General features: G+C 37.0%; 1 protein-coding gene across 1 annotated transcript in view; it reads left to right on the top strand.

Moving 5' to 3' along the window:
- Pappa2 (pappalysin 2) overlaps positions 1-18,547 on the top strand; it is a 235,288-nt gene that overhangs the window by 106,927 nt on the left and 109,814 nt on the right. Inside the window, exons 9-11 of the mRNA XM_021175322.2 lie at positions 2,106-2,197; positions 5,786-5,979; positions 7,862-8,008. Of these exons, the coding sequence (XP_021030981.1) occupies positions 2,106-2,197; positions 5,786-5,979; positions 7,862-8,008 (433 nt within the window). The remainder of the gene's footprint in view (positions 1-2,105; positions 2,198-5,785; positions 5,980-7,861; positions 8,009-18,547) is intronic.

Here is an 18,547-nt window from a genome sequence, read left to right as displayed (position 1 = left end):
TAAAAAGCTTTTTTTTTTTTTTTTTTTTTTTTTTCTTTTCAGTTCTACAAACTGGACTAATCTTCAACTGCTCAGTCACACACAATTCCTTCAACTATGCTTTCCCTATGTTTTTATTCCTGTCTCCTATTTTATCTTACAACTTAAAATATGATTACTATGTTTTACATCAAAACCATAGTTTTAATATTTATAAATATTCTCATGTCTAAATCATCTTTAATTCACCTCCTTGGTGTTTTTTGAATAATTACTGGAACTATTTGTGATATTCTGGTTCTGAGAGCCTTTTAGAACTTTAAATAGTTTTATGTATGAAGCTAAAATATATACCAATTTGGACATATTGAGATATCAAAAAGAGAACTGTAAGTCATAACCATTTTGTAATTGCCAAACTTTACTTTCTGGTGCAAGTTTAAAATTACTTTTTTTATTTTGTTCCCATAACATGCTTTATAAAAGAAATCTCAATGTGGAGTAAGTTACCTTCCTAGACCTACATTTAGACATTAACTAAAGTTCAAAGATGACATTTTCTTTTTCCTTGTCATATATAACATTCACCACTAAGAAGTAGGAAGAGTCACTTGAGCCCTAGTGATGTCATTGACTAAGACACTTGCAAGTGGTGCTACTTGAATCTCTTGTTTATGTACAAGAGATTCAACTTTGAAATATTGTGAATTTTATAACTTCACCTTCATAGAGGAAAATAATGAAGTGAAAAATGATTTAAAAATTAGGTAAAATTAATAGAAAATAAGATGACACCAATGAGCTATAAGATGACACAGGTTAGCTATTTCTATTTTGTTGGCTTTGCTGTTTTGTTAGAGAGGGTCTTTCTGAGTGTCCAAGGCTGACTTAGAAAACTCTATGTGTCTCTAGAGTAGTGTGTAACTTGGTGCCCAGGTAAATCAACTAAGTTTTAAAATGGCCAATGTTTTTTAATTAAATATATTAAATACCTTTACATAAAAACATTACAAGTGCAGAAATCCCATGTGAAATTTCTGATACATTGTATAATATTTAAATAGGCTAGACACACCCATCTCTTCACTTATCAGTCTCTTTAAGTGTAAGCAATTCAAATTCTCTCTAGCTTCTTGAATACACTACATATATTTATTTTAGTCAGTCCACTGAGTAGTAGCATATGAGGACTTCCTCCCATGTCACTGTAACTTAGAACACACCAGTAATTCTTTCCTCAATCACTCTTTTTACTCTGATCACCCCAGTCTCAGTTAACTAACATTCTACTTTCAATGTGTATGAGATCAACTTCTTTTTTCCAAATATGAGCAAAGTCACAGGATACTTCTCTCTCTGTGCCTGCTTTGCTCAATGTGGTCTCCATCTCTATCCATGCTGCCCCAAAGCACTGAATTTCATTTTTCCCTGAGACTAGATAGCATTCTATTAGATGTGTGACACAGTTTCTTTTTCCATCCATTGATACTTAGTTTCCATCTCTAAGCTATTTTGAATAATGTTCCAATGAACGTGGACATACAGACAACTCTTTGACATACTAATTCTATTTCCTTGGGATATACCCAGGAGTGGAATTTCCAGATTACATATTAATCCTCTGTGTGTGTGGATGTGTGTGTGTTGTTCTACTTAGCTTCTTTCATCCAGACTTTATAATTTTCATTCTAAATGGGATTGCTTTCTTGAATTCTATTTCCCATAATTGGTTATCAGTATACAGCAATGATATTGTTCTTATAAGTCACTGAATCTAATAAATAAATACAGCAAATTTGAAAGACACAAATCAGCTAATTCCAAGTCTCCATTTATCCTGGGGGCCGGTGATGTGTTTCACCAGGCACACTTCTGAAGTTCTTCCAGATGTTCTCGAGCTATGATTCACTTGATTTCTAGGAATTCCCACAACACTCTGATGATACTAATCTAGCATTTTGCTGACCTCACATCTACTTTAAATATTACTCATTTAATATTTTCTGATTATTAAGTATGCATTTTTACACACCTTTTAATTTTTAAAGCACAATGAGAAATTTAAAGGAATTTATGGTAGCTGAATGAGTAAAGTCATTTATGTGTGTCTAAATGTATATTCCTAGGAGTATCGGAGAGATGTGTGATGATGGAGACCTGTTGAATGGAGATGGGTGCTCAAGAGCATGTGAACTGGAGGAAGGCTTCAATTGTGCAGGTGAGCCTATGGGGTTGGGATTATATCTTACCTTTAGAGCTGTATCAGTGCATTATTTTGTGAACTGTTAGTGTCCTGTGTCTTAATGATAATTGAAGCAATAACACCAAATACTTCACATATAGTCACTAATTCAATTCTCACTTTAACCATGAAGAAACTAAACGGAGACACAAAAGGCTTAACTGATTTATTTTTGCTTATTTATCTGAAAGTGCTTAAGGTTTAAGTCAAGGGAGAGCAGATCTAGAATTTCATGCTAAACAGATTGTATTGGTCCCTAGCTTGCCCTTACCAAGGCCTTTCTTGGGTGCTCATGGATATACCAAAATGCCAGATAAGCAGAACAATCCTGTAGTTTCTATATACAAATTAGGGTCAGGAAATATTCTAAGGCAGAGGAGAGGCAAGATATCTCTTGATATCTATGTTTGGTAGATGAGATCCTAAAGACCAGCATAAGGTGCTGGTGTTTCCTGTCCTGGGGAATAAGTGGTGATAAGTTGGAGCTAGATGACTTCGTATCTAAACTCTTGGCATTGAGAGGTAGCACACAACACTCTCCCTAGTTATGACGAACTATCCAGGAACAAGCTCCTCTGTTTCAGAAGATTTCCCATCCCATACATTGCAATAATTGTCTGCAGTAGAACCCCACATCAAACTTGTCTTAAACATCAGTGTATTTGAAACCGCTTCAGTGTCCTTAGCTCTTAAGACAATGTAGCATATTACACTATGTAGAACTTATTATTAAGGTGTTAACTACTACATAAAACATGGTAGCACCCCTTCTTTCCAGCTTCGAATCTCTGTGTCATAGAATCTTAGCATCACCTTCCTGCCTCCCTAGCCTTTCCCCTATGCAAGCAATGATCCACTGAATGCCATGTGTTAAGTAGCATCACACGCACCTTAGTGCGTTTAATGCAATAACATCGGGAAGAGACTTTTCCCTTCCAGATAGATGGATCAGGAGTAGTTTAGAGTCCAGCTTTTCATTTAGAGAAGTCGCTTCTATCCAATCCTGAGATATGGGCACATCGTTTCTGCTTACTTAACTCTGACAATGATTAATGTACTTGAAACAGATAATTCTGCTTAACAACAGCCCATTCTGATACAAATTTTCATCTCCCAGTTTTCATTTTGTATATTGAGGCTCAGACCATCTTAGTGACTCATTGAAGGGTATACAAGGGCTCTGCCAAGCTGGCTCTGGAATGAAACTTCACTTGTACTGAATCAAGTGAGAGTTTTGTACAACGAAGCTTCAGAGGATACATTTTTTTCCTGTTTTATTTGACTACCATTCAGATATTTGAAATGCCTCTTCACTATTCTCCTTTCCAATCCAAACATCCCCCTCATGTGATTAGGCTTCCAGACCCTTTCCTATTTACCCCAACCTGGCATGCTTTGTACCATCAATGCCCAGAAAGGAATCCAATACCCCAGATGTGGTCTGGCTGTGCAGAGTATACCGAACAAATTACCCCCCTCTTTTGTGCACAAGTATTTGTTAATGCTACCTCTGTTTGTATCATTTCTTCTTGGTAGCCACATAGTGGTCACATACTGAAAATAAGCACACATTCTCTGCACACTGTGCCATCTCCAGTGCGGCTCAAGTCTCATTTAACTCAAGAACAGCACTCATGTTGTCTCTATCTCATTTGATCTTTGGACTCATATTTTCTCGGCCTCTCAACTCCAGTAAGACTATATCACAATTACTATAACTACACTTAAGTACCATATTTCAGCTTATATTTAAGTAATTGGCTGAGTTAAATTGATGTGGTATGTCCTACTAGTAGACATCTTTTTGATGAATAAATTTATCATATGTTAAGCATATGATTTTACTGTTTTATTTTTAAATATTAGATTGGAAGGAGCATCTTAAATGTGATTTGAAAGCAGTTTATTATTTTTTTATGGAACTTCAGAAAAACAAAACCCAAAAAAAACAAAATGCTTTTCCCCCTGTGATTAAAAGAAAAAAAAAAAGAAATGAATAGGAGTAGTCCCTGAGTTATGGATAGAAACTATATTATATACTTATATAATTGTCATAAATAATAACAAAGGCAGAGAGAGGGGCAGCTTGCTCTGCCGGGAATGTTGTTTTAAATGTACATATGCTGTATGAGACACCGAGGATGCCATAAATTTGATTGACTGCAGATGAAGGCTTTAAATGGGCTTAGAACCATGTCCTGTAAAGGATGGCTGGCATGGCATGCAGAAGGAGATTTACCAGGGAAGGGTAAATCTCAGGCAATTATTAAGGAAAATAATAACTGTATGTAGGTGAGCAGCTGACAAATTACCAGAATATATCTGTGGAATTTCTATGAAGAAGAAAAAATGGAATGAAAAAGTATGCCATTGCAATAATAAATCTTAGCAATACTTTTACTGAATAGTGTGAATTTGTATTGAATCTTAATTCTATTTCAGTATCCTACTGCTTCAAGTAGATATGGGAAACTGAGTTGTGCTATCAATATTACTTGCCCTACATTTTGGTGGGCAGCTTCCCACACTGAAAGAAGCCAGTCTACAAAGGGGCAATACTATACACCTAGTAGGAACTGCCCTGTGTGGAGGGATAGAACCTGCCCAGTGCATTCAGGTCATCTTTCTACTCTGACAGTTTACCCCAACTATTCCTGTCTTGTTTGTGTGCTCTGCTTCAGTATGAGATGGTACAGGCTAAGGGAGAAAATGGGCCTATATTTTGTAATTCTAGCTCAAATCAAGCCCCATAGATCATCAGGGTCACTTTTCAAGTCAGACAAACTCATTTAGATGTGTATTTTTCATTTATAAAGCAAACAATAGAAGCCAAAAAGAAAACTGCACACCTCATGGTTATCCTAAGCTGAGAGACCTGCAGCCTCTGTGGGCCAGAATCTATGCAGCACACTTTCACACAGTTCTTGGGAAGTTATATGCGAGAGAAAAACATCTCAGCGTCAAGTAATTTAAAATAAATCTTAATTTGGTGAAGAACTCCTTAAATAATTGAATGTTAAAAAAAAAAAAAACAGTGAAGGAGGCTCAAATCCATCTACATTATACTAGTTCTTTAAATTCTATTTCCCATGTATTTCTAACATATTCTGAGTCTCATTCAGATTTTCCTAAAGTACCTTGACTGGACATGGTAGCACATGCCTGTAATTGTAACACTCAAGAGGCAAGACGATCGGGAGTTCAGAACCAGCCTGGGCTACCTAAGACTCTGTCGCATTAAATCCCAACAATACAAATCAAATCAAATCAAATCAAATCAGCCTGTTCCCTACATATACTTTAAAGTGCTTTTCCTTCCTTACCCTGCTCTCCCAAGTCCAATCTCTCCTAAAAGTTTATTACATTCTGCTTCTTCCCTCATAAAGGGTGAAGAACCCCTCCTCTCCAACAGTGTTGGGGTTGGAGTTTTGGCTGGTACTGCGCTCTTCAATTATCACAAGATTGTCTTTAGAGAGTTGAAGAATTGCTGGGAATACTCTCATTTTAAATTTCCCCTAAAAGATATGAAAAAAAAAGTCCTAAATGCTATCCATGTTTTTGCAGGAGAGCCAAGCCTTTGCTACAGGTATGAGGGAGATGGGATTTGTGAAGATTTTGAGAAGGAAATCATCATCACAGACTGTGGTCTCCATACTCCTGAAGGATACTTGGATCAGTGGGCTAGCCAGGCTTATTCCTACCATGAAGACAAGGAGAAGTGTCCTGTTTCCCTGGTAACAGGAGAACCTCATTCAATGGTAAGTTAAGCCAGAAGAATGGAGTCATGGCTGTCTGGATGTTTGGGAGCTTGCACTTTATCCAAGATGTTATCACCCCTTTTTGCCCCCACGAAGTTCAGAAAAATATAATGTTAGCTGAGAACCTTCTAGTGTAGTCATAAAATCCAGTACTTCTCATACACAATACTTGACCTCAACAATGTCAATCATGTAACTCAAGGTATATGCAAGAACCTTGAAGTTTAACATAAACTATGTTTAGTCTCTACATGTGTTGAAGGTTAGTGTGAATGGATAAAAGGCAACAATATAAGAGATCATAAAGTCTGAATTACACAGCTGGACCCACTGCTATTACTGTTAGTATATGAGTTTGGACAAATCACTTAACTTCTTTGAGTCCACATTTATTGATACCGTTTGCATATAACAGACCAGTGGAGAGTAATTTTTATTTAAAGTATTATTGTAGAAGTGCTAGAGTTAGTAGTTAAAGTGAATTGAGTGAATTCTTTGGATTTTTTCTCCTAGCAGGAGATCTTGGGAAGACTCTCAGAGACTATACTAATGGGATTGGTGAATTGAGATTGAATACTAAAGACAATATGAAGGGCAATTGACTCTTTGGTACCATTCCTGATGGTTCCATCACCAAATAGATTCTCCAACCAACGGTCAAGATAGTCTTCAGAGATAAAACCAGGCCTCTGGGTATTGTAGGCCAGCATGAAAGAGCTGTATTACAAACTCCTGCTTTGAGGAGGCATTTCTGAATAGGTAGAAGAAGGAGCTATTCAAGGTGCCTGTCTCAGTGTCTCATCAAGGATGCCAGTGTGGAAATTCCAGAACTTCTATTCTTAGTCTGTAGTTTCCTTTTTCTTGCTACTAAAACGGCTGTTGCTACTGTAAGCATGAAATCAACATTTCATGTGTGTGTTTGTTTGTGTGTGTTGTCTGGGGTTTGAACTCAGGGCCTAGCTCAGTCACTGAATGCTTTGTCACTGAGCTGTGCTCCCATAACCTTGCATTTACCTTTACATGGAGGGAGGTGAAGAGATCTGGTCATAGGGATGTTTGTGCACAATAGCCGAGTTTTTGCCCATGTTTATTGGGAAAATGGTAAATTTTCTGGAAGCTCAACACTAGATTTTTACCTCTATCTTACTGGTCTATTTAGTCACCCTCATTTGTAGGAAACCATGAGCAAATAACATTTACATAACTGGGTAACTTTGAACAAAGCTGAAATTCGTTAATGAAAAGGTGATGGGCAGGAAGATACAATGAGGCAACTAGCCTTTTCTGCCACATTCTCTTTGCCAAGTCATGCCATTCATCTCCTTGGAGATCTGGTGCTCAGTGACAGAGTCAGGAGAACTGGAGATTCTGAGTTCATGGCAGCTCTCTGAAGTGGCTTTTAGTCTAGCCTAAATGTGTTCTTTAATTGTAGTGGGAGATATTTCCTGGAGTTGTGCTTCTTGGGTTCTCTACCAAGCCAAGCACTCCCTGTCTGCCTGGTTAAGTATCCTCCCTACAGGGTCAGTTGATGCTGATTGATAAGGACCTAACCATCTCCTGAAAAGAGTCGCAAAGCGAACCCTTGGATCAGTTACCTGAAGTGTGCCTGAATGGTTCTTTGGGCATGGTCCCACACTGATGATGGACAGGGAGTTGTCCTCTATGTTTCTCTGCCCTGACAAGATACATCTTGAGGGTAACAGCATTGAGAAATTCTTCTATATGAACTGTGGATTTTCTGCATTCTGTATCTACTAGTGTGGACATTAGGCACTTAGAAGGGAGAGCAGTGGGTGTTGTGCTAGAGTGCTTTCTTCACTTTAATTCTTCACTTTATTTTCTTGCACGACATACTTAATTTGGAATTGTTACTGAATTTCAGATCTGTACTTCACGGCGACCAGATTCATCCCCATATCATCCCTTTCCTGGCTGGTTTCCCTGTGTCTTCAGTCTGATGAAAGACCAGGATGCAGGCAGTGAGCAGGCTAAAGATAGCCTGCAGAAGGACAATGAAATTTGGCTTGAAGTAAGTGACCTAAATATCTATCTGTAAACCCTGTAAATTGAGACACACATGTGTGCAAGTGTATGGATAAAACTCAGCATTTGATTGATTCATTAGAGACTCTCCTTTTGTTATCTCAAAGTATTTGCATCTTACATATACGTTCATCTTTCTCTGAAGTTTAGACTTCCTATGGGTAATCACTCTAGGAAAGTGATAGGTACCACAACTATGTAAAGTTAGAAACAGATAGCTCAAATACCCTAGTTAACCAATGGAAATAGAGGCACATGGTGTTTAATATCACTATCACAAAGACTCCACTACGCTGCTTGTCTGTGGCATTGCAAATGCATCGAGTAGATTTCTTTCTTTTGCACAATTTTGACTGTTTTGTTGTTGTTGTTGTTACTTGAGATAGGTTATGGGCAACTTTTTCATATTTACATCTCCAACTCCTCTGAAGTTTTTGTGCATTGAGTAAGGTAGAGGTTCTCAGTCTCTTCCCTGTTAATGCTTAGTAGATCTAGAGAACTCAAACCCATTACCATGTGGAAAACCTGCAGCTGTATGCATAAGATGGCTTGTTTATTGACACTATATTATATTTATTGATTCTGCACTTTGCTATACTAGTTCATGTATTTTTTGCAATGTTAGTACACTTCTCAGAACTAAACATTCTAATCAGTCTTAAATCCCATTGTGTAAGTTGTAAAGATCCTTCATTTTCCTTCAGAATGTATTAGCTATCTTAATTATTATCCTTTAAATTTTGTATGAATTTTGTCAGCTGTTTTTTGTTAAGTCTTGATAGGGTTTTCCTAAGTTTTTATATAACCAACCAAAGAAATGTACACTTTCATTTTTAATTATCTGCAGTGTTTTTGTTTTGTTTTCAGGGCTGTGCATATTCTAGACAAGTTTTCAACCATTGAGCTACAATTATGCTTTAAACTCGTGTTTCTTTTTCTGATAACTTAAAATAATACTTTGATAATGGTCTTTTAGTTGTCCCATATATATGTTCTTACATATACACATACACATTCACATGCATGCACTCATACACATGCCCATGCATGTGCACGTGTGCATGCTCGCACGTGCGCGCACACACACACACACACACACACACACACAGGCAGGAGAAGCAGCCCTTGCTTCACATGACATTGTGAAATCAAAAATGACTAGCCAAAGGTAACAATAATAAATACAAAGATTATAATTGCTTCATGGCCTCTAAGACATTTTTCACTTCCAATGCTCCTGTATTTCAGATTAAGCATCTGTGGGAGAGTAAATATAACAGAGCTGTCTTGACTCTTCAGTTCATTCTGAACAATGGCAAGACAGAGAATCAATGTGTTATATTTCTTTGCCAAGTCCCAAAGATAACTAGCTCGTTTTACCTTTGCTTGCCTTTTTCTTATGAGACCCCTTTGTCTTAGCTTACATGACTGACAAAGCTAGCATTTTCTTATGATGGTGACTTTTCTATGGCTTGCTTATACAGATCACCATAGACCAGCTTCTGGCATTTACTCTTCACTTGTTTGGTGTGAACACCCCAAGAGTTCCTTTAGCATGAACTTAGTTTTTTTTTATATTGGATCCTCTAGGACAGCAGTTCTCAACTTGTGGGTCGTGACACCTTTGGCAAATCTCTATCTACAAAAGTATTTACATTATGATTCATGTCAGTAGAAAAATTATAGTTATGAAGTAGCAATGAAAATAACGTCATAGTCTGGGGATCACCACCACACGAGGAACTGTATTAAAGGGTCACAGCATTTGGGATGGTTGAGATGCACTGCTCTAGGAAGTCTTGTTCTTTCTGTCAAACCTAAGTTCCCTGTTTCTGGTGATGACTGCAGTTTCCCTGACTTTCTTCTCCTGCATCTCCTGAGCCACCATTCTCAGAGCTGGTTACTTCCACAACCCCATTGTCCATTGATCAGCTCTTACTTGCAGTATTATCATTTTTCTTTGCTGCATTTTAATCTCCTCTTTTGGCAGATTCACATGTATTACTTTTTACTTGGGAGCAAGTTGAATGTGCAGCAACATGGGTGTTATTGTCTCTTTAAGCCAAATCAAAGCTTCATTCTGTATTATGGAAGAGAGAAGACAGAGAGTGAAAGGAGAAAAGATCATGGAAGGAAAACAGTTCCAGTCACTAAGAGCTTGCTGTAATCAAGCTCCCATTTAAGTCATTTTGACATCAGCAAGGACGGGAATAGTTTACTGCTCAGAATTCACACCCATTACTTGCAAGGAGGTTTGTTTTTTGTTGTTGTTGCAAGATTGGCAGTGGAATGTTTATTCAGTTGCTATTAGTGTATTGTATCACTTTGATTTGAGTCATGTGGATGAGTCACTGGCTTTAGTTAAGCTAATTTTATGGCACTATTTGTAGATATGTGAACTATGCACACTGGAGGTTGCCAGGGTATGTCTTTGAATTTCTCCATTTTTCTTATAAGTTATCTTTCTTAATGGAAAAGTATGCCTTTTCGTAATCTCGAGGTATACCTATTTAATCCCTGTATATTCCCATTTTCTTTAAAGAACGTCTTCTTACTGTATACTTTAGAATACACAGATTAGAACCACCTCGGTGTGCACTTGCTAATGCCAATCCCTTAGTGATCTGAGCTGTTGTGTGTTGATGATCTATTTTTTACACTCACTGTCCTCTCTCTTCTGTCATAAGGAATGAAACCTTAACCGAACATCAGACACTGAGCACCTTGTAGAGATGTTGGCTGACATTGTCTTCTTTTCAACATAAATCTATTAAGATATGCATTAAGATTTGGGAAATACTGCCCCAAATAAAAGACTAGAGCCTCTGTTCTTATTTCTGTGAGCTCAGATCCATTTTTCAGTGGTTTTCCTTTGTTCTAAGAATCCCTCCCCCCCATGCAAAGCTTGAACTGGGCCCTCTACCTTGAAAGTCTCCAACTTCCATGTTCTCAGTAACATGTGCCTGCCAAGGACCCCTCCTGAACTTGAGCCTCTCTCTGGCTAGTCCTTTCTTCATTTACTTTGCACTGCTTTGGATATTAAAAATATTTCAGAGATAATGCCAGTTTTTTTAAATTGTGATTTCTTTCCTTTTGAAATATCAAGCTCTTTTGTCCTGATGGACTTGCTTGTTCTCAAGCATCAACTTCATCATGATCTTACTTAATTTTTATTTTTAAATATTTCTGCTAGAATGAATTTGTTTGACTGTAAGCTACTCAGTTATATCTAGAAGCAGAAATCTCAACCTGAACCTCAATTAGTCCCCAGTAGCTACCTCTTGGATTTTGGGTATATATCCTATTCTTACTCTACAAGTAATCATTACTTGTAGAGTGTGTGTAGCATGTAATTTTATAAATCCACACTAGCTCCGGCTAGGCTCTAGAATCAGTAGCCACTCATTTCTCCTTGCCTGATGCCGAAAACAGCCTACACGAAACATTTCTGTATTAGAGCAAAATCACCAATCATACCAAAAGTTACATTAGTGTATAAAGTATTTAGTTAAATATTGATTTCATGAATCTGTATGGTACCCAATAAGTTAGGAAGTAACTTTTGAAAATAAGCTATGTTAAACAAAACATTTTCCAAGCAGTGCAGAATTTCTGGCCCTTTACTCTTTGTTTTAGGATAATTTAATCTTGATTTGATACACAGATATGATTTGTATGCAGTGAATCAGAGACAAATTTATTACACAAGTGAAAAACAACAGTACTGGAAAACATTAGTTTTAAAAAAATATTTCCAAATTCTTTCATTCAGTCACATGCTACTTGCCAAAATAAAAGTTCTGTCTTTTTAGCCAATTTTACGGAGGTAGCATTCTCCTGCTGTTTTTTTTTTTTTTAATTCCAATCTTCAACCAATAGAACAAGAGTAGAAGAATTTTTTTACAGGATATAGCACAAGTGTTTTATTATTTACAATGAAAAATCACATTTAAAGTCACCTAGAGTCTACAAAATGCATATTTATATGCATTTCACTGTCATCCTTACAAATCACTGTGAGTGACAAGAGAGGTGTTTTCTATTTTACAGATGGAGAAAGCATCCAAGATTTGAAGTGCTTTTTCTACGTCACCTAAGAATAAAGTGGTAACTGGGAAGCTCAGATTCCCGTGTCTTAACAATAATCACATGAGTTTTTTTTTTTTTTCCTCTCTAAACTCCATTGCTCATTCTATCAGCATTTACTTTGCACCTACAGCATACCACACCCAGAACTTACCACTGGGAATACTCAAGGGAGAGCAACTAAAGGAAGAAAGCAAAAGCACAAATGCACACGAAAGGGAAGGTGTCTTTTCTTGTTTTACTGCATTTGTTCTCAATTTTTGAAAGATTGCACGCACATCAATAAGTCTGGGTGAGAGGATCAATTCTGGTTTTTGTCAAACTCCCCATGCATTAGCAGGAGCCACAGAAGGCATTCATTCTTAAAGAAACTACTTTGAATATAAATAATGTGGAAACAAATGAAACCATCTGAGATACAGACACTCAATAACCAATTGTTTGGTTCCCAAGGAGTCAGTCACCATGTGCAAGATCATATATTCATGTTCCTTTCTATGGCTTTAAACTGTCTCCAGTTTGAAATGATCTCACTTGGGTTGGACTGGCTAGCAATCCTAACAGAAACCACAACATGTTCACAGTATTTTAAATACCAGGGCTCTCCACATCAGTTATGAATTATGGACTACTTGCCTGGAAATCCTTTCTGCACAAGTCTAAAGCCTGTTAACCATAATTTCTTTCTTTGCTTTGTTTGCTGTCAACCAGCTAAACATTGAACAGGCATCTCGGACAAGACATGCAATGTATATTTAATTGATGAGATTTCAGATGAGTATCCCTAACACCATGGGAAGAGGGAAAAACCCCAACACGTGTTGAAATATATTCTGTTCCTCATAGTATTTATTTTACACACTTCAAAACTGATTATTTTAAAATTCAGAGATGCTGAGCGTTTATATGATATAAGTAGTAAAAGCATATATGGGATTAAGATTTAAATCCAGTTTATTCCAAACGCTGTGGTCCTTCCTTTGCAAAACATGAGTTAAGAGACATTTTCTACGAAGAACCAGTTATAAAATATTTTAAGTTTATAGGACACACCACCCATATCAACAATGTTTAACATAGCTATTATAATAAAGTTAGAAACTATGTAAACTTATATATATAATTTGTACATTTAAAAACAGAACTTGGAATTTTATATACTTTTCATATTGTGCTTGTGTTATCTTTCAGCTTTCTAAAAAAAAATATATATATATATATATCTTAGGCCACAGCCTTATGGAAATGGGCATTGGGTCAGTTTTGGCCTGTAGGCTGCACTGTGTTAGCCCCTGGTCTACATCATGTTTGTAGTTACTACTAAAGATATCTATAACTGTTTATCTTATTTCAGCAGGATGTTATTCAGGCTTTGTTACTTTGACAAAATGTCGGATGCAAACTGTGGAAGAAAGAGCTAATTTTGGTTCTTGATTTGGAGGATTTAGTCTGTTGTGGAGCCAAGGGGTAGGGTGGTAGAGCAGGGCAGAGAAAGAACATCTGTGGTAACGGCTTCTTCCTGTTTGGTCCCCTATACTTTCACTACCCAAGCACATGAGATGGTGACAGCCAACTCCAGGGCAAGTGCTTTCTCCTCAGTCAGTCCTTGGTGGAAAGCTTCTCCCAGCTATATGCAATAGTCGGCTTTAATCTAAGTGTTTCTCAGTCAAAGAAGGTTGAGAACCAGCATTAAAAGTCTTACACACCATGACGCAATGCACGTATGTGCTTGTATGTATGTATATGTTCATGTATATGCTCATGTATGTAAGTGTGCATGTGTGCTTATGTATGTGGAGGAGGTCATATATCTTTTGAAGTCACTCTTCACCTTTTTTCCTCTGATGTAGCATCACTAACTAAATCTGAGCTCACCAGTTCTGCCAGGGTACTGGCTGGCTAATGAGCTCCTGTCTCTGTCTCCTCAGTGCTTGAATAACAGATGTGTGCTGCCACACCTGGCTTTTCCCAGGGGTGATGGGATCCAAGCTCAAGTCCTCATGCTTGTGCAGCAAACATTTTAATGACTGAGCCATATCTCTCACCCCAACATCCACTTATTACATCTACTTACTAAACACTACTCTGTGTGAATAGTGTATTGCATTTTGGGAGAACTCGAACATAAATGGATAACCATTTTCAGCTTGACATTATGGACTTGAAATGTCCTGACTGATCATAGGAAAATAAACATGAACTTTATCTTAAGCAGAATTTTTCTATTTATCTCATCTTCCATATTCCTTTATACACACATACTCACACACACACCCCTTTACTCTTTTTAGTTGTAACAGAATGCTTTCAGTGCAGGAATGCACCAGCATTTTTATATATTTATAACTAACTGGTAGAAGGTTTATAGCTTTTCTTCTCTGTCAATGCCCCCCTCCACATTGTCTCCCCAATAAACACATAGTTCCCCATGAAGACTTAAGTCAAATCATTTTCTTTATAAATCTGAGTCTTTCATGGACTTTGCTCCAAAGTCCTAGCTATGACAGTCACACTTCTTCCTCTGTGCTCCCTTCTACAATAGTATCCGCACACATCATTGTTTTATTTCTATTTAAGTATCTGTTTTTCTGTCCTATGACCTATACGGAGTTTGTGGGCAGAAGCCATGTGTGCTTGTGGACATATGTACCAGACAAAGCTTCCTTGTGCTGTTCAAAAATGTTTAATGATTGCACAAGTAAATGACTGGTGTTAGAACTTAGTATTTGGGGATACTTGTTATACTCAAAACAAGAGACAAAAGTGAATATAGAAGATTGTGACTAGACAAGAAAAGGTGGCAGAGGCCAAAAATTGAAGCAAGCACTTCTTGCAAGGACTTTGAAAAGACAGACTAGCTAGAGTCTGAGTGAAAATCACATTGATGATTTCTAGCGGTATATGAAATCCCTAGCTATTCTTTGACTGGGCAGATGGAGTCTCTACAAAGCAAGTTCCGAGGTGGAATTCAGTATTCAGGAGACTTACTAAGGAGTGTCTGAGTACTCAGTTTCTGTGGGATGGCAGGGAAGGAAGAATGGGTAAAAGGGAAGCTGGCACCCTCAGTTATGTGTTCACAACTTCCTGCCTGTGTTGTCACAAAGGACAGGCAGAGGTGAATGGAAAATGCAGCTAAAATGTTTGCATTTTCTCTGAGATAGTGAAGTTCATGGAATGAAGGTGGGAACAAGTTGGAGATCCACATTAAACTCTTCACAGCAATCACAATCGTACACATATACATAAGTAGTAGTAGGATAAGTGTCAAAATTTAAGACTAAATAGAATAAAAATGACTTGATTCTCCAGCAAGAATGCAGACAAAGAAAAACCAAGAACAGACAAGATCTATTCAAGAGAAAAGGAAACCCAAGATGATGGGTCCATTTTCTATTAAGTAAAAATTGTTTCAGAGAGCCACAAAAATGCAGGTTGTAATTTTAAATTATATGCTGTTTACAAGCAATACCCTATAAATGTAAAGTCCTGGATATTGAAAATAAACAGGTAAAAAATGAGTACTATGAAAATCACAAGTATAAAATAATTATGTACTGTGATAGTATCTGATAGAACAGATTTCAAAATAAAGGAACCAGAAAAAAATTGGTAAATGATCAATTTATGAGAAAGACTGAAAATATTGTTACAAAATAAAATACATACATTATTTCCTAAAAATAAATAAATTGAGTTGATACAACTAATATAGAAACTTCCAAAATAATTCATAACTATAGCTGAAAATTTCATCATCCGTCTTCTGATAATTTATACAATAAGTAAGTAAAAACAAATCAGGAAAAATATATAAGATTTCAAAGTGATTATCAAATATCTTTATCTAATTGATATTTATAGGTACACACCAAATTACTAAAAACTGTACATAGTATAGTCACCAAACTAGAATAGCATAAAGCAAGTCTCAATATATTTGTAATTAAAAATAATACAAATTAGGATCTTTATCTTATTAATACTAAACTAAGAGGGAACAAAAAGATACCTTTATAGTTTCCAGGTTTTTTGCAATTAAACAGTATTACTAAATAATATGTAGGCCAGGAGGCAGAAACAGGAGGATTGTCATATTTCTGATCAGCCTGGACAACTTGGTGAAGTTTCAGGTTGGCTTAAGGGAGATTCTATCTCAATAAACCAAACCAGGCCAACCAACCAACCAACCAACCAACCAACCACCATTCCGCTCAAAATGTTTACAAATTTTCATCAGAAAGCCATCTTTGATCTTTTGAGTTTTGGTCTTTTAAAAATGATTTTAGTTCTTTGTCTGTTGGTTTGGTTGGTTGGTCTTACTGTCTTACTATAGTGAGGTGTAACATCGCTTTGTGCAATAACTGCTGATCATTTAGCATTCTCTTTCTCCTTAATTCAAAGTATAGATGAATTCACTCATCGCCCCCCTATGGTTGAAATGATATTTTCCATTTTCTTTTTTTTTTGATTTTTAATATTTTTATTACATATTTTCCTCAATTACATTTCCAATGCTATCCCAAAAGTCCCCCATAGCGCCCCCCACTTCCCTACCCACCCATTCCCATTCTTTTGGCCCTGGCATTCCCCTATATTGGGGCATATAAAGTTTGCAAGTCCAATGGGCCTCTCTTTCCATTGATGGCCGACTAGGCCATCTTTCGATACATATGCAGCTAGAGACAAGAGCTCNGGGGTTCTGGTTAGTACATCATGTTGTTCCAACAATAGGGTTGCAGATCCCTTTAGCTCCTTGGGTACTTTCTCTAGCTTCTCCATTGGGAGCCCTGTGATACATCCAATAACTGACTGTGAACATCCACTCCTGTGTTTGCTAGGCCCCGGCATTGTCTCACAAGAGACAGCTATATTTGGGTCCTTTATTTTCCATTTTCTTATGTTAGGATTCTAGATCTGACTTTTAGACTTGTCTTTCACAGACTTGGATTTTTTTGCATATAGATTCATAATACCTTTAAAGGAATACAGCATGCCATTTTCTCTAATAGCAGCCACTGAAGTGTTCATTCTTGCCTGGTTTTCTAGTGTGACACCCATTACATACCAGCTCCTAGGGAATGTATGAGTCTGTTTCAAAGTCTCTATTGCACTTAATTGGCCCATCTTTCTTTTCATTAAAAAAAATTCACAGCTTGTATTGCTATGGATTTTACTGCGTAAACAAATTTGGCTGTAAATTGAAGTTCATTATTCATGAACATTTTATTTCAATGTAATTTTAGAAATGTAACCTTGTGATTCTGTCTCTCTGAATAATCTTTTTTTTTTAATTTTTTAATTAGGTATTTATTTCATTTACATTTCCAATGCAATCCCAAAAGTCCCCCACACCCTACCCCACCCATCCACCCACCCACCCACTCCCACTTCTTGGCCCTGGTATTCCCCTGTACTGAGGCATATAAAGTTTGCACGACCAATGGGCCTCTCTTTCCACCGATGGCCGACTAGGCCATCTTCTGATACATATGCAGCTAGAAACAGGAGCTCCTGGGGGTACAAACTTAGAATACCCAAGATATAAGATACAATTAGCGAAACACATGAAACTCAAGAAGAACGAAGACCCAAGTGTGGATACTTTGCCCCTTCTTAGAATTGGGAACAAAACACCCATGGAAGGAGTTACAGAGACAAAGTTTGAATCATCGTTTTGAATCAAGTAGACAATGTTTGAGCTACCAAACCTCTTTTTCCTTGAGGAGTGATCTTAGATATGGGTTATCTATGGCATTTGGAGTGTACTATTGGAGTTTATTGACATACTTTATATTTTTCCTTTTGATTCAATTTGCTAACTCCTCATAAAAGTGGTAGTATTTTTTCCAACATTTTTGTTTCTTTTTATGAAAGCTCTTGTGTAAACTAGGATTATACTTTCCTTCAAAATTCAACTAAATATGCCTTTTAAAAAAATCCACTCAGTTCAGGGCTTATTTGAGGAAGGAATTTTAATTGTCATTTGAAATTTTTTCAGTTTTAAAAATATGCCTTATGTTTTGATTTCATTTCCAGCTTTGGATTACTTGGTGTTTCTGAAAAATTACATTTTCATTCTACATGGTTAGATGGAGTACTGATTCCTGTTCATAATGTAGTTCCATTGCTCTTACCTTCCTGGCCGTTCTTACCATACCTTCAGTGATACCTGTTTCCAACGTTTCCTTTTACATGTGAGACTTGTCTACCCTACTGATGTCTTCAGGAGAGGTAGTCAGTCTCATTCATTTCCCTTTTATGGTTTTTTTTCTACTTCATTAATTTATTCCTTTATTGTTATCATGTTTTTTTTGTCTTGATTCTCTAGATTTGCACTGATGTCCTTTCTCCTCTTCTCTTCTCTTCTCTTCTCTTCTCTTCTCTTCTCTTCTCTTCTCTTCTCTTCTCTTCTCTTCCCCTCCCCTCCCCTCCCCTCCCC

Source organism: Mus caroli, chromosome 1 (assembly GCF_900094665.2).
Source record: "Mus caroli chromosome 1, CAROLI_EIJ_v1.1, whole genome shotgun sequence".
Taxonomy (NCBI): domain Eukaryota; kingdom Metazoa; phylum Chordata; class Mammalia; order Rodentia; family Muridae; genus Mus; species Mus caroli.
The sequence above is the reverse complement of the archived record's forward strand: the minus strand, read 5'-3'. Positions and strand labels throughout refer to the sequence as shown.